Source organism: Mustela lutreola, chromosome 12, assembly GCF_030435805.1.
Source record: "Mustela lutreola isolate mMusLut2 chromosome 12, mMusLut2.pri, whole genome shotgun sequence".
Classification (NCBI taxonomy): domain Eukaryota; kingdom Metazoa; phylum Chordata; class Mammalia; order Carnivora; family Mustelidae; genus Mustela; species Mustela lutreola.
Genome location: NC_081301.1, coordinates 95436910 through 95461646, shown reverse-complemented (window position 1 = coordinate 95461646; position 24737 = coordinate 95436910). Strand labels below are relative to the sequence as shown.

Here is a 24737-nt window from a genome sequence, read left to right as displayed (position 1 = left end):
GACTGCATGGTCGGGGCTCCAGAGGGGCTGCGGGGGGCATCCAGGGCATCGAGGCAGCCGAGCTGCCCCGAACAGGTCCTTTCTCTCCTTGGCTTGAAGTTCTTTGCAAGTTGCATAAGTAGAAAAGTTACAGGAGTGCATGTGTTTAGGAGAGTGCTTTCTTCTATTTTACAAATTTCCAAAGGTTGCTTTGAGGCTGTGGAGGGACAGCACAGGCTGCACGTGAGTCAGTGGCGTGTACCCCGTCCTAGTAAATGCCCCTTCCCGGTTAGCCGTCCTGACAGGAGGTAGCTTCCTGGGCACTTCCTTAAAGTTTAAGACCAAACGTAGCTCTTCTGCGCACAGGAGATGATACTGCGTTAGAAGATCTTTGTGAACGGCCCATGCGTGAGACCAGCGGTGTGTTTTTCTTTCTTTCAGAATGCCAGTGACCGGTATCTGGGAGAAGTGTTCTTTGACACCTCGCTGTGTGTGCACTGCGTTTCCCTCACGGCTCTCACGTACCGAGGACTGTGCTCGGCGTTCATTAGCGCCGTCTGGGTGGCCTTTCCCTTGCTCACAAAGCTTTGCGTACACAAAGACTTGAAGCAGCATGGTAGGTATTTGCGGTTTTGATGCAAATGGGAAAATACCTTAAAAATGCTTACGAAAGACCCTTTCTCTATTTTGTGATCTTTGGGTGTAGGCTTTCAAGATGGTTGCTGATTGCTTTTTTCAGTGTTGAGATCACAGAAGTTCTCATCCTGTACCTCATACCCCATGCCATGCTCGTGTTTACGAACACATTAGCTCATGTACTACGTGTTCTGTTGTGTTTTTACCCGTATTTAATTGTTCTTGAACGACATAGGTCATATGCTGTGTCCCTGAATGAGCGTTCTGTCTCACGCACACAGTACTATAGAATCTGGGTCCCACTGTAGAATTTCAGAGATGTGTGTTTTCTCTTTTTCCCTAGGTGCCCGAGGGAAGTTTATTGCCTTTTACCTTTTGGGGATGTTTATTCCTTATCTTTATGCACTGTACCTCATCTGGGCAGTATTCGAGATGTTTACCCCCATCCTCGGAAGGAGTGGTTCGGAGATCCCCCCTGACGTCGTGCTGGCTTCCCTTTTGGCTGGTTGTACGATGACCCTCTCCTCCTATTTTGTAAGGAAAAAACATTTAAAAATTTTTTTCTTCTTTCTTTATCTGTCATATAAATATGTGATGAGTTTAGCTATAGTACATTCTGGGAAATCTTGTATTTTATTGAGAAACATCTGTGCAAAAGAAATGGGGATTGTGTGTGTAGAATGTGGGTTTGGTGGTAAAAAGGTGAGAAATGGGTTTGTTTGGGTTTTGTTTTTTTACCTCCTTGTCGTCCCAGATCCTCTGGTTATATCTCTTCACAGCTTTCAAACTACCTGAATGTGAATTTGTAGAGTGCCTACCACGTAAGATATGATAGAGACTGCTTGGTGGTGGATTTTTTTTTTTATTTTTATTTTAAAGCTTTTATTTATTTGAGAGCGTGAGCATGAGCTGGGGTGAAGGTAGAGGGAGAAGCAGGCTCCCTACTGAGCAAGGAGCCCGATGCGGGGCTCGATCCCAGGACCCTGGGATCATGACCTGAGCCGAAGGCAGAGGCTTAACCCACTGAGCCACCCAGGCGCACCAAATGGTGGATTTTTAGAATGATTCCTAATAGTGTGTTTTCAACTTCCTACTGAGAGACAAATGTTAGTAAATACGTGGTTGGTTTTATTAGTGCTCTTAGAGCTGGTGGAGGGAGAAGGAATCTGATGAGGCTCTTTCCGTTATCACTGAACTGACTGCCTGGCCGCTAGCCCCGCGGTCTTCACTAATGGGGCCTGTCTCCTTGGGTGAAGGACACTGAGGACTCAAGAGTGTCACAGGCCTTGTCCTTCTGCTCTGTCCGTGCTCTGCCCTTGCAGGGAGAGTTCTGCCTTTGCCGTGCCTGCCACTCCTCCCCGGGACTCCCCCGAGGGAAGACCGGATCCCGTGGTAGAGCAGGTTCCAGGCAGAGTTCTGCCCTCAGAGTGGGGACCTCAGGCCTGTTCCCTCTCATGGAGGCTGCTCTCTGGGGTGTGGCTCTTTTCCTGGAATTGCCGAGAATACGAAGCGATGACTGCATACCCATAGGTACACTCCAAGATTTGCGGTTAGGGGACTAAGTAGAAAAAGCAATTGTGACTCTATCATAGTTCTCTCCTTCATGGAGATGATGGCAAGTCTTTCCGTGTCACTGCGGTGGAGGGCATGTCAGGTGGAGGTGAGGGTTTAGAGACGGAGTGTAAGGACGCCACGTGCACGGTCAGCAGCTTCGGCGCACGTCCCTTAGACAGGAGAGTGGCATCTGGCCTAGAGAGCGGTTCTGCACGCCCCTGTGTGTGGCTGGTGGAAGGAAGTCTGAGCATTCCAGCCGTTTGGACTTTGCTGGAACGATTCAGTCCTTACTGGTACGTGCAGGGGTGGATGGAGAATTCTGAAATGTTCTTTGACGCCTCCAGGGTTTACTTCTTTCGGTTTAACGTTAAGCCTTTAAATTCTCTGTGCAGGTGGCTAGAGGGTTTGGCTGCTGTGAGGGCCGAAGCGGTTCGGGGCTCATCATGCATAGGTTAGGTTGTGATCTTGAGTTGGAGGAGTCCTGAGCTGGGTCCTGCCGTCAGTGGGTGGAAGTTGTTAGTGCTCAGAAGCCACGACCAAAATAGGGGGCATTTTAGTTCCGTCCCGTGTGGAACGGGACAGACTAAAAACTCTGACAGCTTCACCGTGGAAATGGAAAGTGACCCCTGAGTATGGGAATCCTGGAAACCATGGAGAGAGGATTAAAATGTATAGTTTTCTGAATTATATTTTATTAGAAAAGCTTCTGGAGCATGCCTCTTGGAATGCATTGGAAGCTCATTTATTTTTCATCAGAATGCAAGGTGGCCGCGCTGCTGGTGGCGTGGGTGGGTGGCGTCTGCTCCTTGACTTGCCTCCAGGGCATGGTGTTGGAGCGGGATTGGGGGAGCCCAAAAGAGGCAGCCTGGTCTCCGCGCTGGGAGACAGAAAGTGTAATGCAGATTTCACAGAGCTCTTCTTTTTTTGGTCCTTGGGGGTCCACTGAGTCTGTTTGCTAGGGAGCAGTGACGCGTCTGTCTGGTGGTGGGGCAGCGGGTGTCCCTGGGGTTGTCCTGCTTGAATGAGACTGCTGCCGAGTGACCTTGGGGAACAAGACAGCAGCCCTGGACAATGCCTAGACCCTTCTCATGCATCTCTTTGTTTCATTTTGCACATGTTTGGGAATCTAGAGTGAGGGATGTCACATTTAAGGCAGAAATAAGAGTGAAATCGGAGGTGCTGGAATTCAGACACATTGTCGTCCACCACCCCCCCCCCCCCCCCCCCGTGATTGCATTGCGCTCACCGCCCGTTACCAGACCTCCTCCTGGAGACGCGTGGCAGGGGCAGCCGCCGAGCCTCGTGGCTTGAGGAGTGCGTGTGGCATGGGACAGGGTAGGTAGCTGGCACGGAGCTTTAGGACATCTTGCAAGGTGGCTGGGTGGGGGTGGCAGGAGCCACCGCCTCTGACGGCGAGGTCTTCCTCTGACCTGCAAGACTCTCGACACCTAAGCGGGGCAGCCTCCGGCGGAGGGGAAGTCACCGCGTGGTGGGATGTCTGACGCTGCTCTGCGGAGTCACACCGTAAAATCGTACGACTGCCGGGACAGTGAGGGACAGACAGGTGCGAGTGTGGTTTTGCTAACTCCCTGCCTTGGCTGCTGGGGGGTGGTCTGGTTTCCGTGCTTACTGTGTAGAAACGCAAGATCACTGTCCTGAGGCCAGTACCGTGTCGCTGGAGCGGACCCCGAGGGGACGCTGGTGCCCAGTGTTCGGTGTAGTAGAGTGATTTCTCATTTTCATTTCCACCGAAGTCTCTCCACAGTCATGCTCTACGCGTGGAGCCCTGGAGGGTGGGTGACCAGGGGGAGCAGGCACGGGGAGCTGGGATGGGGTCAGCGTGGCCCCTTTCGAGCGCCCGACGGATCTGTGGGTGGTTCTGTGAGTCACGCGTGTCCCCCACAGGGGACGGTGACTTCCCGACCACCGAAGGGCTCGTGGAAGCAGGTGTGGGACGTGCAAGGTGCCCCCGCCCGGGCCCAGGCCTGCCGTCAGCCCGGTCCGCTCTGCTCACCCAGCCCCGAAGGGCCCCGCGCCGCGACCCGACGGGTGTCGAGGAGCGAGCGCGGACGCAGCCAGCAGCGAGGCGGCCGCCAGAGCATCCGGAGCCGAACTTGGTCCCCTGGGAACGGGCGTGCGGACCGCCCGGTCTTAGCTCCGGTTCTTCAACGAGAGCCCCGTGGGGTGACGCTTGGTAATCAGTGGCGTCTCCCGGGCCGCGGCCGACGGGGGGCACGGACAGAAGCGAAGGAAGGTCCCGGTTTCACGGCGCTGTGTCTGTCGTGCTGTCTCTGCCGACCGACCCGAGACCCCATCTCTGTGTCCTTCCCCCTCTCGAGGGTTTGTGGGCGCTGGGGCTCCCCTCGTTTACATGGGCTCCGGCCCGGAGCCCCTGAGGCAGCGCCCGTCCCCCGGGTGTGGCGTGGTGACAGCTCCGGGTGGCGGCCGGGCCGGGTGGCGGGTGGCGGGCGGCAGGGCCGGCGTGTGCCCCCGGGCGCGCGGCTCCGCTCCTGACTCGTCCCGTCTCGCAGATCAGCTTCGTCTACTTGGCCGAGAGCACCCGGAAGACGCTGCTGGCGCTGACGACCGTGTGCGCCGTCACGCTGCTCCTGGTCTGCGGCGGCGCCTTCTTCCCCTACAGCTCGCAGCCCGCCAGCCCCAAGCCCAAGCGGGTGTTTCTGCAGGTAAGCGCCGCTTCGCCGACGGTCTGCGGGGGCGGCCTCGTGGGCGCCGCGCTCGGCACCGGGGAACCCGCGGGGCCTGCGCTTGCTCCCGGCCGCCGAGCGCCAGGCGGGGCGGGGGGGGGGGGTGACCCGAGGCCTGCTGCTCCGCGACCCTCGCGTCCCCGGGGGCCCGGCCGGGACACGTCCGCTTGCTTCGTTCTTGTGCACGTCCCGGACTCGCCCGCGCTGGAGAAGGCAGCGCAGGTCCGCTGGGACTGATGAGCTTTGGAAGGACAGACTGGGGCGGCGTCCGCAGGCTGAGCAGAAATCTGAACTCCGCCGCGAAGGCAAACGGCTGTAATGATCGTAGGTCGTCTGTGAGGGAGGAGGTCCTAATGGAAATGTAAGAGCGTAGAAAGGGGCCAGTAACACGGGCTTTAGAGCTTCTGTGCGTTGTAGGTTTTCGGCACTGTTTGAAGTTGGCGCCGGAAGGCCGGAGAACGCGCCGAGCTGCCCTATCTGCCGGCCTCCTCTCTCAGAGCCGAGAAGCGGCGAGGCCAGTCGCACACGCCGGCACCCGGCTGGCTGCACCAGGAGGGCACGCGACTCTGGGGCTCGGGGTCATGGGTTCCTAGACGTGGGTCTACACCCGCGTGAGGTGTAGACTCTACAAACAAATCTTAAAGATAAAGAAAAGCCAAGAACCGTAAGCCAGGAACTACTCAGGGACTTGAAGGAGTAACGGTAACACTCGAAGGTCAGTTACCAGGGAGGAGATGCTGACAAAGGGCCACTGTTCCACGTTACAGGAAGTCCTGGAGGACACAGCGATAGGCCTTATGTGACAGTCTTGACAACTTACAAAACCATGAATGAAGAACAGCTCACTTTTAGGAGAGTCAGTGTGTTTTCAGTGACTTGCTGAATTTTTATAATTACATTAGTAAGGAAAAGTGACATTTTTATTTTTAAAAACTCCCATTCTGCTTTGCTGGGGTTCTCTTCTTCCCCTGTGCCGGAAGTGGGCATGCCTTCCCCGAAGAGGGTCAGGTAATAAGTACTTGGGGCTCTGCCAGCCGCTGGTCTTTGTCCCCGCCGTTTTGTGGCACACAGGTGGCCACGGACGGCGCCTCCTCAGGTGAGTGTGGCCTGTGCAAGCAGCGTGGTGGCCGCGTGGCCTGTGGGCTCCAGTCCCCCGCCCCCTGCGCCGTCCTCTCTTCCTGCTTGATGGGCTCGGGGCTTTCCCCTGCACTGGATGGAACGTGGTGTCCACGTGTGTCATCGGGCGTGCGTGGGGGGGTGTCTCTGCTCAGGAGGGGCTTCAGGCCGCGCACTGAAAGCAGAGTGTGTCTCTCAGAACGGCTTTGTTCGCAGCCTTCGCCTAAACGGAGTTCTGAGGTCCCTGTCTTTTCAATCTGAAATAGGTCTTCAGAAAGGCTTTAATGAAATTTCGTATGTAAATGTACTTGTAAGAAACAGTAACACTTTGTATATTCATCCTCGAGTTTATTTATTTTTTATTTCTTTAAAGATTTTATTTATTTATTGACAGAGATCACAAGTAGGTAGAGAGGCAGGCAGAGAGAGAGGAGAAGCAGGCTCCCTGCTGAGCAGAGCGCCCGATGCAGGGCTCGATCCCAGGACCCTGAGATCATGACCTGATCCGAAGGCAGAGGCTTTAACCCACTGGGCCACCCAGGCGCTCCTCATCCTCGAGTTTAAAGGAAAGAACAGAAGTACCTGCTAAGACCCGAGTGTCCCCTTCTTGATCCCAGCCCCTCCCCCCGCCCCCCGAAATACAGTTGTGAAGTTGGGAGGGAGTTAGTACCTTTTCTTGACCACGTTCCTGTGGAGCCCTAGACAGGAAGACAGAGTTTGCCTCTTTTTGAGCCTCTGAAAAGACAAAGCCATAAATGGTCCTTCGTGACTGGCTGTGTCCTGCCCAGCAGCGTGGGGGAAGCTTCCTTACGGACGCGCGTCACGGTCCTTCGTCGACGGGTGACCCCGCTGCTGCTGCTGCTGCTGGGCGGCCGCGTGTTCGCAGTTTTCGCTGCCCGGGTCGGTGCTGGATCCGTGCGCGGCCCGGCCGGCTGTTCTCTCGGGTCCCCTGCGGGAGCGGAAGGGCTGGCCGGGCCTGTGCGTGTTTAGGTGATGCTGAGCAGTGCCCTGGGGTGGCCGGGCCCGCCCTGCCCCCCAGCAGCGCGGGAGGGGCTCTGTGGCTCCGGCATCCTCCCGTTGGCGCATTCTGTGCCGCCCGAGCGCGGGTGCGGTGAAGGGGTTAGGCGGTCTCCGTCTCACGGCTCTGTTCTTCGCAGCACGTGACTAGAACGTTCCACGGCCTGGACGGAAACGTCACTAAGCGGGACTCCGGCATATGGATCAACGGGTTCGACTACACGGGCATGTCGCACATCACGCCTCACATTCCTGAGATCAACGACACCATCCGAGCTCACTGTGAGGAGGACGCGCCCCTGTGTGGCTTCCCGTGGTACCTCCCGGTGCACTTCCTCATCAGGTCGGTTCCCTTGTGTGCTGCTGGCCCTCAGGGTGGTCCCCAGTCCCGCTGCCACAGGACAGCCCTTATGCAGTTAACCTGACGGCAAGTGCCATGTGTGCGGTGACCATCATGGCCAAAGTTCCCCTTCTTCAGCGGGACAGAGCACTCGGAAGTTGACGGTGGCCTCAAATCTGGGAAGTCCTTCTAGAAACCCGAGTAGTTGTGAGAGAGGCTGGTCCTCTCGGGAGGTCTGACGGTCTGAAAGGTCGCAGTGAAGCATTCGTTCGGACGGTTTTAGATTTCTGGGATGTTCGAGGTTTGGTGGTAAGGGGCTGGATAAGAAGGAACAGGATGGGTGATGGAATCTAGACCACCTCGGACCCCTTGTTCGTAATTTGGGGAAGGTTTTATTACACAGTGATGGGCTTTTAGAGTAATTAGCATGATTTTACCGTCAGAGATTATTTTCATATCCCAAAATGTGAGTCGTATATTCAGACCACTTCAGTGAGTTAGAGAGAGCTTTCAACTAAAATTAAGCGAACTAAATATTGAAGCTACCTTTCCAAATAGGAAAAATTGGTATCTTCCTGCCCCAGAAGTTTCTCCAGGAGATCCGGCTCATTTCAGACTTGTGTCCAAAGAACAGACACCCTGGGATTCTGTGAAGCTGACGTTTGAAGCCACAGGTAAGAGGACAATGTTTTCTTCTGTTTCACTTTTTAAATTCTTAAAATATGTATTTTTTTTTCCATAAATGGTAGTGACTAGTGACTTAGGAAGAACTTTATTGTGTTTTTAAGAGCACTTGAAGTTTGTGGTTTTTTTTTTTTTTTAAAGATTTTATTTATTTGACAGAGATCACAAGTAGGCGGAGAGGCAGGCGGGGTGGGGGGGGGCGGGGAGAGCAGGCTCCCCGCTGAGCAGAGAGCCCGATGCAGGTTTCGATCCCAGGACCCTGAGATCATGACCTGAGCTGAAGGCAGAGGCTCAGCCACACTGAGCCACCCAGGCGCCCCCCTCCTTTTTTAAAAGAGCACTTGAATTTCTTTAAGACTTTATTTTTTTAGAGTGGTCTTAGGTTTACAGAACAACTGAGCAGAAAGCAGAGCTCCCCTCCCCCTGCTTGCCTTATTAACATCGTGTTCTCGGAGGGAGGTGCAGTTCCGAGTGTGGACGAGCCCACACTGCTACACATGACCAGTAACTGAAGTCTGTGGTTTGCACGAAGGCGCAGTTCACTCTGTGTGTTGCATGGTTCTGGGAGTTTTCTGGGACCAGTGAGTGGTGTCTCGCACCCACCGTATCACAGAGTAGGTCGGATTCCCTGCCCTGAGAATCCCCTGTGCGCCCTCCCTCCATCCCTCGTCCCCGCTCCCTCTGGCAAACTCGGACTTTGTCACCATTTCTACTGTCTTGTCTTTCCTGGAGTGTCGTGTAGCTGCAGTCAGACGGTTCGTAGTCCTCCTTGCTTAGCAGTCCGCATCTCCGAGCCTTTGTGTCATTGGGGCGCGAGAGCCTCCGTTTCTTCCCACCGCTCCGCAGTGATGTGGCTGCGCCCTGGCCGTGCCCCCGCAGAGGGACAGGCCGCCTGGTTGCTTCCATTTGGCAATTGTGAATTAAGCTGCCGTAAACATTCGTTTGCAGGTTTTCGTCTAGATGCGTTTTGAGCTCACCTGGATAAAAACCTAGGAGTGCAGTTGCTAGAGCGTGTGGTTGGCCTGTATTTACTGTTGCGACATGGGCAGCCTCTCCCAGTGTGCCTGCGCCCCACTGCCCGCCCAGCAGCGCTCAGAGCTGTCGCTGTCAGGATCCTAGCCGCGCTGCCAGACCGGTAGTGCTGGGTCGTGCTCCTTCCGTGGGTCGCTCCCTGTTGACCTACGGTGTGAGCATCCTTTCCCAGGTTACTTGCCATCTGAGTGTCACTACTGGTGAGGTGTCTGTCTGTTAACTGGGTGGTCTGACTTGTTCAAATTTAAGAGTTCTCTGTGCGTATGGATGGGAGTCCTTTAGATCAGATAAGTGCTTTGCAAATGTTTTCTTCCAATCTGGGGTTGTCTTTTCATTCTCTCAAGAGTGTTTCCCACAGAACATAAGTTTTTAAATTTAACGAAGTCCAGTGAGATCAGTTTTTCTTTGATGGGTTATGATTTTGGTTTTTTTTTTTAAAAAGATTTTATTAATTTATTTGACAGAGAGAGAGAGAGATAACAAGTAGGCAGAGAAGCAGGCAGAGAGAGGGGGAAGCAGGCTCCCCGCTGAGCAGAGAGCCTGATGCGGGGCTTGATCCCAGGACCCTGAGATCACGACCTGAGCCGAAGGCAGCGGCTTAACCCACTGAGCCACCCAGGTGCCCCGATGGGTTACGATTTTTGTGTCGTCTAAAAGTTTGGTTTTGTGTTTTCTATTTAGAGCCACGAGAGAGCCATTTTGAGTTAATTTTGTGACAGATGTCTGAGTGTAGGATTCTTTTTTTTTTGCATGTGGATTTCTAGCTGCTCCAGTACCGTGTTGTGATGAGGAATGTCCTGGCTCTACCGCGTGACCTCCTGGCTCTACCGCGTGACCTCTGTCGCACTGTCAGACAGCAGTTGACTGTATTTGCGTCCATCCATTTCTGGGCTCTCTGTTCTGTTCTGTTTTCTCTGTTTTGCCATTCTGGTGCGCGCATGGTCAAGTCTTGAAAGTGGGTAGTATCCATCCTCTCCAACTTTATTCTTCTGAATGTTGCTTGTCTTTTGTCTCTCCATATATCAGTTTGTTGAGATCCACGACAGAACTTTCTGGGATGCTGACTGGAGCCGCACTGTAATTTACAGCCCAAGCAGGGGCAAATGGCACCTTAGTGGTTTCTCGCTGACGTGGAATAGGTCTCCACTTACTGTTACTCGTTTGCTTTCCTCAGGACTAGATTGTGTAGTTTTCCTTATATATTTCATAAGACTTTTTTTTTAGATTTCTACCCAAGTATTTCATTTTGGGGATGCTAATGTAAACAGTATTTTTCATTGATGGTTTATAGGAACACAGTTGATTTTATTTATTAACTTTGTATCCTGCAACCTTGCCATCATTGTTTATTAGTTACAGGTTTTTTGTTGATTCTTTGGGATTTTCTGTACGGATGATCATGTTACCTGCAAACAGTGCTATTTCTTCTTAATCTTTTTTTTTTTACTTCTTACCTTTTCTTGTCTTACTGCATTAACCAAGACTTCCAGTATTGTGAAAAAGAGCGCTAAGAGGAGTAGTAAGAGTGACAATCACTGTCTTGTTCTTTTTTATTTTTAAGATTTTATTTATTTATTTCTCAGGGTGAGCACAGGCAGAGAACAGGCAGCCAGAGGAAGAAGCAGGCTCCCTGCTGAGCAGAGAGCCCCATGTGGCTGGGACGCTGGGATCATGACCTGAGCTGAAGGCAGAGGCTTAACCCACTGAGCCACCCAGGCGTCCCCACTGTCTTGTTCTTGATCTCTGTGGGAAAGCTTCTGTATTTCTACTGAGTATCCTGTTAGCTGTAGGTTTTCCGTAGATGCTCTTTATAAGGTTGAGGGAACTCCCCTCTAGTTTTAGTTTGCTGAACTCTGACTGTGAACAGATGTTGGATTTTGTCACATGCTTTTCTTTGTCTTCATTAGTCTGTTGTGTGATGGATTACGGGAACTGATGTTCAGAGGCTGATCCAATCTTGTATGCAAACTTGTATACACCCTCCCTGGTTGTAGTATAGAATTCTTTTTATGCATTGTTGGACTTGATTTGCTAATACTGTGTTGAGGATTGGTTCGGTTTCTCTGGAGAATTCTAACACGAGAAGTTCGTCTTTAAAAGTTCCCACTGTGTTCCCTTTGTACCATTCTTGAGTGTCCTAGAAATGGAATTTTCCAGTACGTCATATGCTGGGTCTGGGTCATGAAGTGTCATGTTTTTGAGACTGAGCTGTGTTGTTTTGAGTATTAGTATTTGGTTCCCTAAAAGGAGTCTCTGAAAATTCCAGCTGTTCCACACTCTCCCCAGTATTGGCTGTTCTTGTCCCTCATACGGTTTCTGCGGGGCCTTCAGCAGTAGCTCCTGCACTGGTCTGGTGACCGAAGACGTGGGCCACTCTGCCAAGTGCTTCCTGGAAGACATTCCGTTACTTTGGCTTGTTTCATTTCTTTTTCTCTTTTAAAAATTGGGCTTATTGGTTTGCAGAAGTGCATATATTCCACATCATAGTCCTTTATCAAGAATGTATGTATCAGATATCTAGATTTTCTTATCCATTCATTTTCTTAATGGGGTCATTTGATGTGCAGAAGTTTTAAATTTTTATGAATTTCAATTTATCAGGTTTTTCTTTAGATTTAGTGCTGTATGTATCCTCTCTAAGAAAATCTTGTCTACCCAGAGGCCACAAAGACACTCATTTTTCCTTCTAGAAACTTCATGGCTTTAGCTGTTAGTTTAGGCCTATAATGTATGTTGAATTAATTTTGCATATGGTGTGAGGTTTTTTTTTTTTTTTTCTTTATGGATATCCAGTTGTTCTACCATCATCTATTAAAAAGATTTAACCTTTACCCTATTGAATTGCTTTGGCGTCTTTGTCAAAATTATTGGATTGTATATACCTCAACTCCGCCCACTTTTTACTGAACTTCCTCTTTCACAAGTAGCTTGTTTGGTTTTTGTATTTTTTTGGTGACTATAGCCATCATATTTACTATAAAAAGCAAGTTATTAAATTTATAGTTCATTCACAGAAGGGACTTGAAAATAGTTCATTCTCAGAAGGGACTTGAAAATCTGGTAAGGAAGACTGAAGGACACAAGATGGTGGTAGTGAAATAATACAATTTGGTAGTTAACCAATGGAACAAAGCACTTACAGGGAATTAAGAGCCTCAACTGATGCTTTTGAAGGTTGAAGAAGGTGGATACTTTTGTTTTCTCTAAGCTTTTAAAATTTAATTGGAAATAAATTTATTTTGTACCAACCGCTTTTCTTGTTCATGCCAATAATTATTTCTGATTTGTATTTAACCACCAGCTTGTAAAAAGGAAGCACAGAAAAATCCAAAACTTTATCTTTCATGCATCATTTGGAGAATTCCAGTAAAATTCAGGTTCCTGGCAGGCAGGTTACATATCTCCTGCCCTGTTTTGTGATTACAAATATCAAGAAATCAGGAAAAAAAACTTGACCATATATATGTGGGTCTGTTTATGCATCTGTTAATTACATTTTTAATTACAGAAGCTTTTAACTTAATGATTGCGAGGGTTAAAAGCCTCTGTAATTTTTTTCAGGATTTTCCTTGCTATTCTTGCACGTTTGTTTTTCCATATGAACTTTAGTATTGTAATTCTGACATAAAACTTAATCGCTTATTGGTATTTTGGGGAGTAACATAATTTATAAATCAAGGAGAGCTGACAAAATATCATCCTGTCCAAGATGTGTTCCCATCTACTTTTGTGTCTTTCAGGAGTGTTAATAAGATTTTTCTCATCTAGTTTTTGTTGCTATTAAAATTGGGGCTTTCTCTACTGTTATCTTAACTAGTTATATTTTGTATGTGTCAATTTTGTATATAAATTTTGTATCTTGCTATCTCACTGAATCTTCTTTATTATGTTAGTCACCATATAGTACATCATTAGTTTCTGATGTACTGGACTATGATTCATTGTTTGCATTCGATCTTTTACTTTTTGATTTAATTATTGCTCCTCTAGGGTTCCCCATGTAAACCAGGAATCGCCAACCTTTAAACGGCCAGACAGTAAATACTTTTGGGCTTTGCTATATTTCCCTATTGTAGATTTTTTTATTAGCTGCTTTTTCTTTCTTTTTCTTTTTTTTTTTTTTTTTTTTTTAAGACGTTTAAATTTGAGAGCGTGAAAGAGCATGATTGCAGGGGAAGGGCAGAAGCAGACATGGGGCTCCAGTCCAGGACCCTGAGATCACGTCCTGACTAGAAGGCAGACGTTTAACCAACTGAGGCACCCAGGCACCCCTTAACTACTTTTTAAACACATAAAAACCATTTTTTTTTTTTTTAAGATTTTATTTGTTGATTTGACAGACAGAGATCACAAGCAGACAGAGAGGGGGGAAGCAGGCTCCCTGCCGAGCAGAGAGCCTGATGCGGGACTCGATCCCAGGACCCTGAGATCATGACCTGAGCCGAAGGCAGCGGCTTAACCCACTGAGCCATCCAGGCACTCCATAAAAACCATTCTTAATCCGAAGTCTTACAAATAGACCTCAAGTCTAGCTTGCTGACCGCTGTGTATCTTCTGCAAATACAGTCTGTCTGCTTGACCTGTTCTCAGGCCTGTGACTGACGTGTAAGCGGCTGGTGCTGCCCCGCGGCGATGTGGCGTGATGGGGGCGGCGCTGCGTTCGTAGCGCGCGGGTGTGCAGTGCTGCCTGGCGCTGGGCGGCGAGCATTTATGGGCAGTCCTGCCTCGTGTGTTTTCATAAGGAATAGGTTTTAATTTTGGGAAAGGCTTTTTTCAGAATGTATAAAGAGAATCATAGGATTTTTCTTCCTTCGGTCTTTGGATAATGCTGTTGTTTCCACTAGGAAGTTAAGGCAGAGGCTTAACTCCCTGAGCCACCCAGGCACCCCCCCTTGCTGCTTTCTTAACCAAGTTAGCTAATAGTTAATTTTAAAAAAGTTTCTCACTAAGTTACATCTGTTTTATTCTCATTCTTTTATTGATTTCTGCTTTTTGCTTTATCTGTAAGATTTTCTTTTCCTCTTTGTTGTCTTTTTTAATTTTACTGAAAAAACATTTATTGCTATGGGGTTTCCTCTTATTACTGCCTTTTTAAGTGTACCCAGTAGTTTAATATTTTCATTATTTACAAAAACGTCCTGTAATTTTTTTCGAATTTCTTCTTAAACCCGAGTCTCTTTTATATTTATTTGAGAGAGCACACCCAAGCAGGGGGAGAGGCAGAGGCAGAGAGAGAATCGCAAGCAGACTCCCCACTGAACAGGAAGCCCAGCACAGGCTTGGTCCCATAACCCATGAGACCATGACCTGAGCAGAAACCAACAGACCCTTAAAGGACTTAGCGACCCTGAGTCTTTACATAGACTTTAAAAATTTGCAGGTAGAAGGCCATTTTGTTTTGTTGTTGATAATTTTAAGCTTTACCAAGTTATCACCAGTTTTACTTATCAGTTCTATAAAATTGAATTATTATATTTCCTTTATAAGCTAATAGTGTATGAATGTTTTGTGCCCACTGTACACGCCGATAATGCAGACTTTATCTTCTCAAGTTGGGTATATCTACCCATAAGATCTACTTTACTGATCACTTGTTTTGGTCTTTTTATATCCTTTTTGTTCACCTCATGTTTTGTAGGACAGTGGACTATCACGGTCTCTTACTTGGGTCTGTCTGCATCTCCTGTAGTTTTACTTTATCAAGCAGTTGCTGTCACCTGATAGAATTCACAGCTTTAGGTATTATAAAGTACCTTTTAAAAATTTTTTAAAAGATTTATTTATTTGACAGAGAGAGATCACAGAGGGGCTCAGCAGGGAGCCCAATGTGGGGCTCGATCCCAGGACCCTCAGACTATGACCTGAGCTGAAGGCAGAGGCTTATCAACCCACTGAGCCACCCAGGTGCCCCATAAAGTACCTTTTTGTATGTAATGTTTTTGTCTCAAATCCTGTTTTTTTGGAAAGATTTTATTTGAGATTGAGCATAAACAGTGGGGAGGGGCAGAGGGAGAAGCAGGGTACCTGATGCGGGGCTTGATCCCAGGACCCTGAGCTCAAGACCTGAGCTGAAGGCAGAGGCTTAACCGAGCCACAGGTTGCCCTAAAAAGATCTTTTAAAAAACTGTGTCCACTTTGTTCATACTGCTATCGATACCCTTCCTGAGTCTCTTTTAAGTATACTTTTTGAATACAGTAAATGATTGCATCTGGCTTTTTAAGCGAAGTTGAAATTTTTTCCCTTCTAGTTGCTGATTAGGTCCTTTCCCATTTATTTTTTATGACCGATGCATTTGGTCTCCACTTTGTGGTTTGCTACTTTCTTTTTGTAGGTCTTTTTTGCTCTTTAACTAAAAGAAGTATTTTCTGGCATTTAGGAAAGCTTACCTTTTTGTTTTGACCACATATTATGTAACCTGTTACTCTCTAGTGCTGAGTGGCCTCGCCCCTACGAGTCTGCGGACCTGCCGCCTCACTCCCTCCCTGCGCGGGCTGCGTGGTATCTCGGCTTCCAGCCCCGTCAGGTGTTCGGGTCTCTTTTGCAGCAGCTCTTGAAGTCACCTCTTGGTTAGGTGAAGCTTTTTCTCTAGTTTTTCGAAGGACTCATGCGTGCTACATTCTTCCGTGTTTCAACGACGGGTTTTCTCATGGTCGGTTCTGGGCGTTTCCCGCTGGCGCTCACGACTGTCCCAAGTGCGTGCCCATGGCGCGGAGACGCAGGCCAGCGCGGCCTTCCTAGTCTGGTTCGGTGGGGAGTTCACTGCTTTCCTTGGTGCTCTGTGAGAGATGACCTCTTCTTCCTCTTCCATACAGGACCGAGCCACATGTCCTTCTACGTTCGAACCCACAAAGGGTCGACGCTTTCTCAGTGGTCTCTTGGCAACGGCACCCCAGTCACAAGTAAAGGAGGGGACTACTTCGTGTTTTACTCCCACGGGCTCCAGGCCTCCGCGTGGCGCTTCTGGATAGAAGTACAGGTGGGAGCTCCCGCATTGCTGCGGCCACTCCTCAGGCCCCCCCGGTGGCGTCTGGGATCGTTATTCCGCCTTCCTACAGCCGGAGAACTAAACTAATTTTCTCTGCCAGGTCTCGGAAGAGCGGCCTGAAGGAATGGTCACGGTGGCCATTGCTGCCCACTACCTTTCTGGGGAAGATAAGAAGTCCTCCGAGCTGGATGCTCTGAGAGAGAAGTTCCCAGACTGGACCTTCCCCTCCGCCTGGGTGTGCACCTACAGCCTCTTCGTGTTCTAGTCTGCTGGAGCGGCGCGCGGGGCGTGCCCCGTGGGATGCCCCCGGACGCGGTTTTCCTCCGCATCACGTGGGTGTTTGTGAGGCCATGATCTTGAACGAGCGCCCGTTCGGAGAGCTTCGTGGGCGGACACACTTCAGGGCCCAGCGCCATGGCGGTGTTGCTGTGGGGTAGGGACGCATGGCCTTTCTGACTCTCGAAACGCCGGCTTCCTGGCCCCCACGTGCAGTGGGCACCACCACACCCGTCAGTCATCCTCTAGGACCTTAAGGATAAAAGCCAATAAACCACTTAGTTATTACCCTTTAGGATCATGAACGGTACAGAAGGTACCATGAACCGTTCATGGGACAAAGGACATTTCCGACTGAAGCCCAAGATGTCTTGGCAGAGGACGGTGGCTAAAATCAGTTCACATTGGGATCAGGGCAGGTACAGCAAGGGCCGGGGGGGCGGGGGGGGGCCCAGCCTGGGCTGAGAGCTCTGCCGCTCCAGGCACGACGTAGAGCTCCGCGGGCCGGGGGGTCTCTGCAGCCCAGCCCGGGTCCTGACGGGAGAGTCTGTGCCAAGCTGCGGCGTCCTTAACAGCCGCCGCCGCCGCCATGCTTTCCGGAGTTGCTTTCCTGGCCCGATGTCTCCCTGTTCCCCGTCCACCTTCTGGGTTCAGCGGGGCATCCGTTCCGCTACCTTTCCTGTGGGGTTTTTCTAGGCTCTTCTGGCTCCAGATGTCCTGTGTGCAAGCGCACAAGCTCCATTCCGTCCTCAGAGCCTGGGGTTGCTGTGGTGGCTGCTTTGGGGGACGATAAGTGAGCAGGGTGAGGCGTGGCTGGGCATTTTACATTCTCTTCATTTAATGGGCGTGTTGTTATCCAAGGTTCATCTTCTAGGGCATAATTTTACTGTGGCACTGAGTCCTAAGTTTGGTCTGGTTTCTCCGTGTGCAGCAGAGCGCATTTCCGGGGGCCGCAGGTGGTGGCTTACGCGGTGATGAGGCCACTGGCCCCGCAGCCGCTGGTATCAGGACCCTGCAGAGGGGCGGGCCGAGGACTTCCAGGTGCTTCTCCCTTCCAAGAGGTGGCTGGGGAGGCTCGTCACGGCGGGGGCTCTCGGGGCTTCCTGGCCGCAGCCGCGGATGGGTCTGGGAGAGGAGGGGTCAGTTCTCCCAGCTTGCTTTTTTCCACAAGAAACTGAAAAGGTTGGACAGATTCGGACGTTAGCAAGCATAGGCCAAAAAGACGTTTTAAAGAAAAGCAATAGTAAAGCAAAGTGGTACCTACGTGTGCATCGCAGGAGGACGTGCTCGCAGCTGCGTGCGACTGACGGACGCGGTGCGCCTTCTCCGGCCCGCTCCGCCGCCGCCGGCCTACCCCGGGGCCCTGCAGCGTGACCCGGCAACCCCGTACCCTGGCCCCTGGTATAGGTCCGGCCGGCAAACCTGCGAATTTTTCAGGCGGTGTGGACGGACTGCCGTGTTCGTAGCTTGTATAGAATCAGAGTTGTGGACAGAAAGTGATCGCTCAGTGAATTTCAAAATAGAGGCCTGTTTCTGTTGTCCCTGTAGTTGATCTGAAACGGACTTTATGGGAGGGGGAGTCCCATGGTGAGGACAGGCCCTGTATGAGAAAGTTGTTTTTTCCCCTTCGGGGAGGATGCGATTCCCTTTCGGTAACAATCATGGTTCTCTTGCTGCCCTCACGTTGCTTTCCTCGGTGCGCAGCATCTCTGCCGCAGACGGGAGGACGCAGACGTGCTCGTCCCGGAGTGCAGCGTCAGGGCAGGCAGCCGCCTCTCAGACTGGAGTAGCTCATCATTCAAAACTCACTTCTAAACGGGTCTTTCCAAATTCTAACAAATGCAGTTTTTCCTACAGAATTTAGAAGTAGCCCAGTACTGCACATTCAGTGAAAAAAGTCAATTGTGGTTTTGAAGAAAATGGTTAAAACTTACCTTGTGTCTGACAGGAAAGCCTGTTGGATGAAGTATCTGTTTCCACAGTTTAGCTGACGGAAGTGAGGAGGCAGGATTGCTGCGATGCCTCCACTGAGGGGGCCTCCAGGCGGCCGCTCAGTAAGCCCTAGGAAGCTCGACGGTCTTTCTTTTCACTGGTCTGCTACTAGCTGAGGATTAATTGTTGCCTTACATGACTGAAATACACTTTTTAACCTACTAGTTAGTATCTTTAACAGAAAAACCAGATCTTTATTGTTTGTTCTTTTGTATCCCCATCTTTGAAGTTATTTCAAGTCTACAGAGCCTTTTTGAATCTTTATAAAAAATTGCTTTTAAAAGACCTGGGTGGCTCATGTGGGTAAGAATGGGTATGTGAGCGAAGAGCTCAACGAAGAAATACTGGGATGCTTTTTACTGTGGAATGAATTCGTGCATGTTTTGTTAAATGTTGAGCTTTTTAAAATCCTCTCCATTGACGAAATCACTGAAGGGCTTATCCAGAAGGACTGTGGGGGCAGAGAGAAGAAACGTCTGGTGGCCCACCTCTCTCTCCTCGCCACCCAAGGAGAGGGCAGGGGCCCTGCCACTCCCCAGAACAGGTTCCTATGCAAGTCGTTTTGCTTTCTCAGTGAAGTCCCTCCAAGCAGTGCGGTGCGCGCCTTGCAGCCTTTTAGGGCCAATAAAGCCAAAATGCATTTAGGCCTCTTTATGCCTGGTTCTTTTCATTTGGAAAATATTTTAGCTAACTGAAGTATATTTTCTTAGTAAAAACCTTAATGTACTGATCTATTTCTTCAAGTCTGGCTCTATACATGACCAGGTGGGATTTAAGCAAGGCATGAGAAGCTGGTCTAATGCCTGAAAAGTCGACATGATACACCATCTCAAGTGACAGAGCACCTTTACCAGGGTGAGGAAGTTCCCTCCTACAAAAATTCACAGCTAACCTCATCAGTGAGGAAAGCCTGCGAGCTTCCCTGTAAGGTCAGAAGACGACCTGCAGGTCCACCACGGCCACTGCTACTGTGTACAGTTCTGAGGCTCTGGCCAGGGCAGTTTGACAAATGCCTCCAGATGAGAAAGGACAGACTTAAAGAACAAATCCTAAGGAGTCCACACACACAAAAAATGTTAATACATGAATTCAGCAGTGTTACAGGAAGTGCCATCGATACACCGATAAGCAGTTGTATTTCTACAACAAGAAGATAAATAAAATATTTAGGACTAAGCTTACAAAAGTACAGGACTTTGACACTAGAACTTAACCCTGCTGAAAGAAATCCCATGTTTGGGGATTGACTTAGGATGGCCGTATTCTCCAAATTGATCTGCAAATTGAACACAATCCCAGCTCTTAAGTGCAGAAACTGACAAGCTAATCCTAACAGTCATAGGGAAATGCAAGGGACCCGCAACAGACTGAACAGCAACTTACGAGTCACATATTCAGAACTTGCCACAAAGCAGGGATAGTAACCGAGACCACGTGGTACTGGCAGTAAGAAGCGAGATTGATACACAATAGAGAGTCCACAAATAAATCCATGTTTACAGTCAAATATCTTTTCTGGCAATTCAATGAGGAAAAAAAAGCCCTTTTCAGTAAATGGTGCTGGGACAACCGAATATCCGCACACAGAACAAAGACCCCTCACTTCGCACCGAATGCAAAAACAAAACAAAACAAAAAAACCCCAAACCTCAAAATGGATCAAAGACCTAAATAGGAGCTAAAACTAAAAAACTAAAAGCTCTCGGAGGAAAACAGAGGCACAGGTCGCCAGTAACCCTAAGCAGTGGTTCCTCACATACACCAAAGCACAAGCAACCAGAGAGGAAGTTAGACTTCCCCCAATGAAAAACTTTTATGTTTCAAAGGACCATCCCAAAAGTCACAAGCCTTAGGAATGAGAAAACACTTGCAAATCCTATCTGATAAGGGTCTAGTATCTTGTAAGTCAACCATAAAAGGATAAATGACCCAACTGTGAAACGGGCAGATTCGGGCATTTTTCTCTAAAGATACGCAAATGGCTAATAACTATGAAGAGACTCGCCGCCAACGCAAACCCTCACCTACGCCACAATGACGCCCGGCTTCCTGCACGACTCAGGCGGCTGTAACCAAAACCACTGCCAGCAACCAGGGCTGAGGGGAGAACTCAGAGCCCGCCGCCTCCGCTAGGGCGCGCGTGGAACACGGCGCAGGCACTTGGGAATGTGCTTAGGCATTTCTTCAAAACGTTAACCAGGTACGTGACCAAGCATGCTCCCTTCTAGAGAGAACTGAAAACTTGTACGGGAATGTTCATGACTGTCAAAGAGTAGTAACCACCCAAACGGCCCTCTACTGGTGAACGGATAAATAAACCAGTATATCCAGAAGGTGGAACTTAGGCTAGGAATGACTACTAATGTACAAAGATGAACCTTGAAAATGTCCTGTGAAGTGAAAGAAGCCACAGAAAAAGCCCCTGATCGAGGATTCCATTTACACGAGACGTCCATGAGAAGGAAATCCACAGGGACAAAGACTTAGGGAACTGGGGAACTCCGTCACTTTGAATCCCACCTGTTAGACACAGAGCCTGGTCTCCGCTATACTTACACAGACTGTTTTGTTTGGTGGAAATCATTTTTATTATATTGTGAACATTTTCCATGTCCTCAAGATGGACTTCTCTTCCAGGCTTCTACAGTCAGGCATAGAGTCTGCAGCTGCCGACTCTTGATGCTCCTATTCTAAATAATACTGCATACCAATTTTAAATCTGTGTTAAGTTACTTCATAAGGAAAATTCTAAAAGGTGGAATTACATAATGAAAAGATTTCCATGGCTTTTAATAAACATACTTTTTGCTGTTAAAGCTGAGGTGTTGAATAAAGTTCATATAATGGTTTTATTGCCCTTCACCAAATTAGAAAAAAAATACACATTACAGAAGTAGCAGCAACTTTAATTACAAGCAAAGGTTGACTTCACTGCCCAAAATGACTCTTGTTTTGGTGTCAGCAAATAATCTTCAAATAGTTATACTGAATACTTAAATTCATTGGTTAAAATTATGCTTCAACAGTTGATACTTGAACCAAACAAGGCAAAATAAAAATATAAGTTTAAAAAAGTAAAATAAATAACAAATTACCAAACAGAAACGTTCTGTAAACCAGCCGATTTTTCTTGTTCAGGTCGCTCATTTCTATTACTTGGGAAACAAGTTCAGGGACAAAGACTCATTCGGGAGGTTCGCCCCAGGAGCTCAGTTAACCTGTCGGTGCCCTGCTGTGACGGGGGATGAACCCAGCAGCACACGCGAGACTGGAAAGGAGCACAGCTGTTTACAACGATAAATCATTTTATTGACTGTATATTCACACCAAACACAAAAATAATGCTCGTTCTCCTCCTCATGGACTAGGGCAGGAGAAGTTTCAGGTAAGTTTCTTTCTGGGCTGCATGTACTCATGGGACACGTTTTTTAGAAGATTCAGGGAAAGGTGGTTTAAAACAAAGCTTTAAATAAAGTAGCACCAGAAGGACCAGGTACCATCACCACATATCCCAACCAGTTGTTCTAGTACGTGAAATTATTGCACTTGTAAAGTTGAAAGTAAATGATAGTAAATTACCAAACTCAATAATTTAAAAGTTTGATGAATTTTGAACTAAGCAATTTCAAAACGGTTTTGAGTTTCCCTTCCAAGGAAACCCAGGCTAGGACAACTGTATCTAGCCATTTACTTTAAAAAGCAAGGGTAGAGGACCAAGTTTTATTTCTAAAGTGTAATTGCACTATGAGAAGAGAGGCTGTTTTCCATAGTGGTATGAATTTGGTCCACCTCAAGATAAATTGTTATTACAAAAATAAACAAGTTTGTTTTTGTAAAAAATAACATTGCATTCCTTTGTTTAAATTGCACAGTACAAACAAGCTATGTAAATTAATACTGATATAAGGTAACTGGAAGTACATACAGTGGGTACGTGTTTAGTCTGAAGCCATTAAGGAGTATGCAGATAGGTTTTCATAATGTATGAAAACTAACATTAAGTCATATCTAGAAATACATAAAATATTTTAAAAGTTCACAGAGTGATTTTTAGTAGCCGTGATAGTACAGGATTCAGCAGTCTATTTACATAAAGGTCCATTTTTATTCAATTTACAAAAGCAATAAATAAGAAACTACATTAATTTGCACAAAACCTGTTTCATTCATGATCGGTGTGACCATTTCCATTACTGTATGACCAAGCCAATAACCCTGCTTGTTCCTGTGAACACCTGCTCCCGTCTGGAAAGAAGAGCAGGCCCCATCTCCTTCCAAGAGTGAGTACTGCCGTGCAGAATCCAGCATCAAACCTTACCAATTATAATATAAGCCCTAAAAATATGGACAGTGCCCTTTGAGTCTATTTACACAAGAGTATTCACAAAAAGATACAGTTCTCTGATACAAAATAGTTTAGTGGTATCTAACAGCATAATCGAAAGCGCCCCCAGGCCTCTGCAGGGACCGAGCCGCTAAGGGAAGCAGGTGCACTGACTCACAGGCCTGTAGCTCCCACCGAGTCGGGACTGGGATTTAAAGGCTAGAGACCGCCAAGGACAGGTCCCCATCACGACGGCCACTGCTGGCCCGGGCAGGCCTCTGCTAGGAGGCCAGTGTGGGAGTCCAGCGCTCTTGATCCAAAGGGGTGCACGGGAGCTCAGTGCCTAATGAGCTCCTGCAAGCGCCTCAGCATTTACCTTCCAGAAGCAGCCTGGACTCCCGCCGGACCGGGAAATTTAAGAAGCTACACGTCCCAAAAAGGGAGGCTCATCTAGGGCAAAACAATCCCTATGGTTTAGGAGCTACCACTCTTTAAGAATAAAACCAAAACACCCTCCTGTACAACTGTACGATACTCTTTATTACTTCCCACTGCAGCTTAAAAAATTTTTTGATGAAAAATGATTTGATATCACATTTTCACGGAGTCCGAGATTTCCTAGAGGAGAAAGAGTTAAAATTTAATACTACCTTACCAGAGTCTCTGAGTTCTCTCTCTGGTCCAATCGTCCAACGAGGTCACAGTGTCCTCTCAGTGGCGCGCTGCTGCGAAGGAATTCTGCCCGCGGGGACGGCCGCCACCGGCCTTAGGACACAGAACAGTCGTAAGTCCCGTCCTGAAAAGATTCCTCCTCCTGCGCTCGGGTCGCGTCTTCCTCCTCCCGGCTGACCAGACTGCCACCTCCGACCTCGCCCTGGGGGACACTTCCGTGGCCCGAGGAGCCCCGGCTCTCCTCTGCACGGGGACCGGCGTGTTCAGGGGTCTTGCCCACGGTGACGGGCTGGAAGGCTTCGGGCTGGACCTGCTCCTCCGTGAGCTCGCTGAGCTTCTGCACTTGCGGCTTAATGATGTTTAAAAATGGCTTATATCCAGGACTAAGCAGAGGGAAAAGGAAGTTAGCTCTCCACTGCCGCACTCACAGCGCTCCCTCAAGAGTTCTGGACCAACTCCTAAACAGGGACACAGTGAGGGCGGAGAGCTGGGGAGAGGGGGCACGGGGCAGGAGGAAATGCTTCTCAGGTGCTGTGGCCGGCACAGCTGCCTCGCGTTCCGGAGCTCGAGCAGCAAGGCTGGCGCGCCTTCTCCTACTGCGGGACAGCGCGGCTCATACTGCACAGTCTGAGGACCAACAGGGTTTTTCAGACTGGAAGCACCTGCACACAGTACAGCTCTTCTAAGTGAATTTGGCAACTAAGGAAAAAACCAGAGCCAAGTGCAGGAAACCCCAAATCCACACGTAGCTGGTGACAAGGGGCTAGACTCTGAGGCTCCTCACTTCTATCCATTAACTCTTAATTCGGGCTTCCTAGTAAGTGCTGTGCTCTACTCAATTCACACGTGCCTTATGTTTTTATCTTTTCAAAGCAGATATTTTCAGGTTATTATTACCAGCAATACCACAGAACCACAGACCTCAAGGTCCAGTCTAACAATTCTCAGAGCATCTGTACTGTGTCATTTATGTTCCTGGCCGGGCACAGAATGGTGATTTAAGAGAACTACTTCAGAAAGGAACGTGTGAAAGCATTTTACTTCTCCCAACCTAAACAATTTCCAAGTAAATGAACCAGAACTAAACCTCGCTCCTGTGAAAGGACAGGACTGCCCCGAGGACAGCCACGGGAAGAAGCCGAAGGAGACGTGCACTTACCAGTCTGTGGAGGCCCATCGGGCTACAGCGTGCAGCCCCGTCTTTATGTTCTGCAGCATCTCTCCGTCCACCTCTGAAGACTGGATGAGAAGCACGATCTGGTTGATGACTGAGGATTCTCTAAGAATCAGGCCTATGACGACGCACCAGTCCAGACATCCTGCCTCCATGAAGATGTGCAGCAAGTACCTACGGGAGCAGAACAGAAAGTTCGAAGCTCAGAAGGTGCTATGGTGTAGAAAAGGGCGATCGTCGTCAGCAAAGT

The 24737-nt window shown here is 48.8% G+C and overlaps 2 protein-coding genes across 8 annotated transcripts in view; one reads left to right on the top strand and one right to left on the bottom strand.

Moving 5' to 3' along the window:
- The window catches only part of ERMP1 (endoplasmic reticulum metallopeptidase 1), a 40819-nt gene extending 21848 nt beyond the window's left edge, over window positions 1–18971 (top strand). For 2 of the 3 annotated variants that reach the window (XM_059141610.1, XM_059141612.1), the window contains exons 9-15: window positions 421–595; window positions 959–1149; window positions 4701–4853; window positions 7148–7350; window positions 7906–8021; window positions 15877–16040; window positions 16150–18971. In XM_059141610.1, the coding sequence (XP_058997593.1) occupies window positions 421–595; window positions 959–1149; window positions 4701–4853; window positions 7148–7350; window positions 7906–8021; window positions 15877–16040; window positions 16150–16314 (1167 nt within the window). In that variant the 3' untranslated portion in view covers window positions 16315–18971. Of the gene's footprint in view, window positions 1–420; window positions 596–958; window positions 1150–4700; window positions 4854–7147; window positions 7351–7905; window positions 8022–15876; window positions 16041–16149 lie in introns of those variants that run through there. The other variant, XM_059141611.1, reaches the window with a different exon arrangement.
- Window positions 18972–21090: 2119 nt separating this feature from the next.
- RIC1 (RIC1 homolog, RAB6A GEF complex partner 1) overlaps window positions 21091–24737 on the bottom strand; it is a 142391-nt gene continuing 138744 nt past the window's right edge. For 4 of the 5 annotated variants that reach the window (XM_059141605.1, XM_059141607.1, XM_059141606.1 and 1 more), the window contains 2 exons: window positions 24473–24661; window positions 21091–23696 (listed from right to left, as the gene is read on the bottom strand). In XM_059141605.1, the coding sequence (XP_058997588.1) occupies window positions 23408–23696; window positions 24473–24661 (478 nt within the window). In that variant the 3' untranslated portion in view covers window positions 21091–23407. The other variant, XM_059141608.1, reaches the window with a different exon arrangement.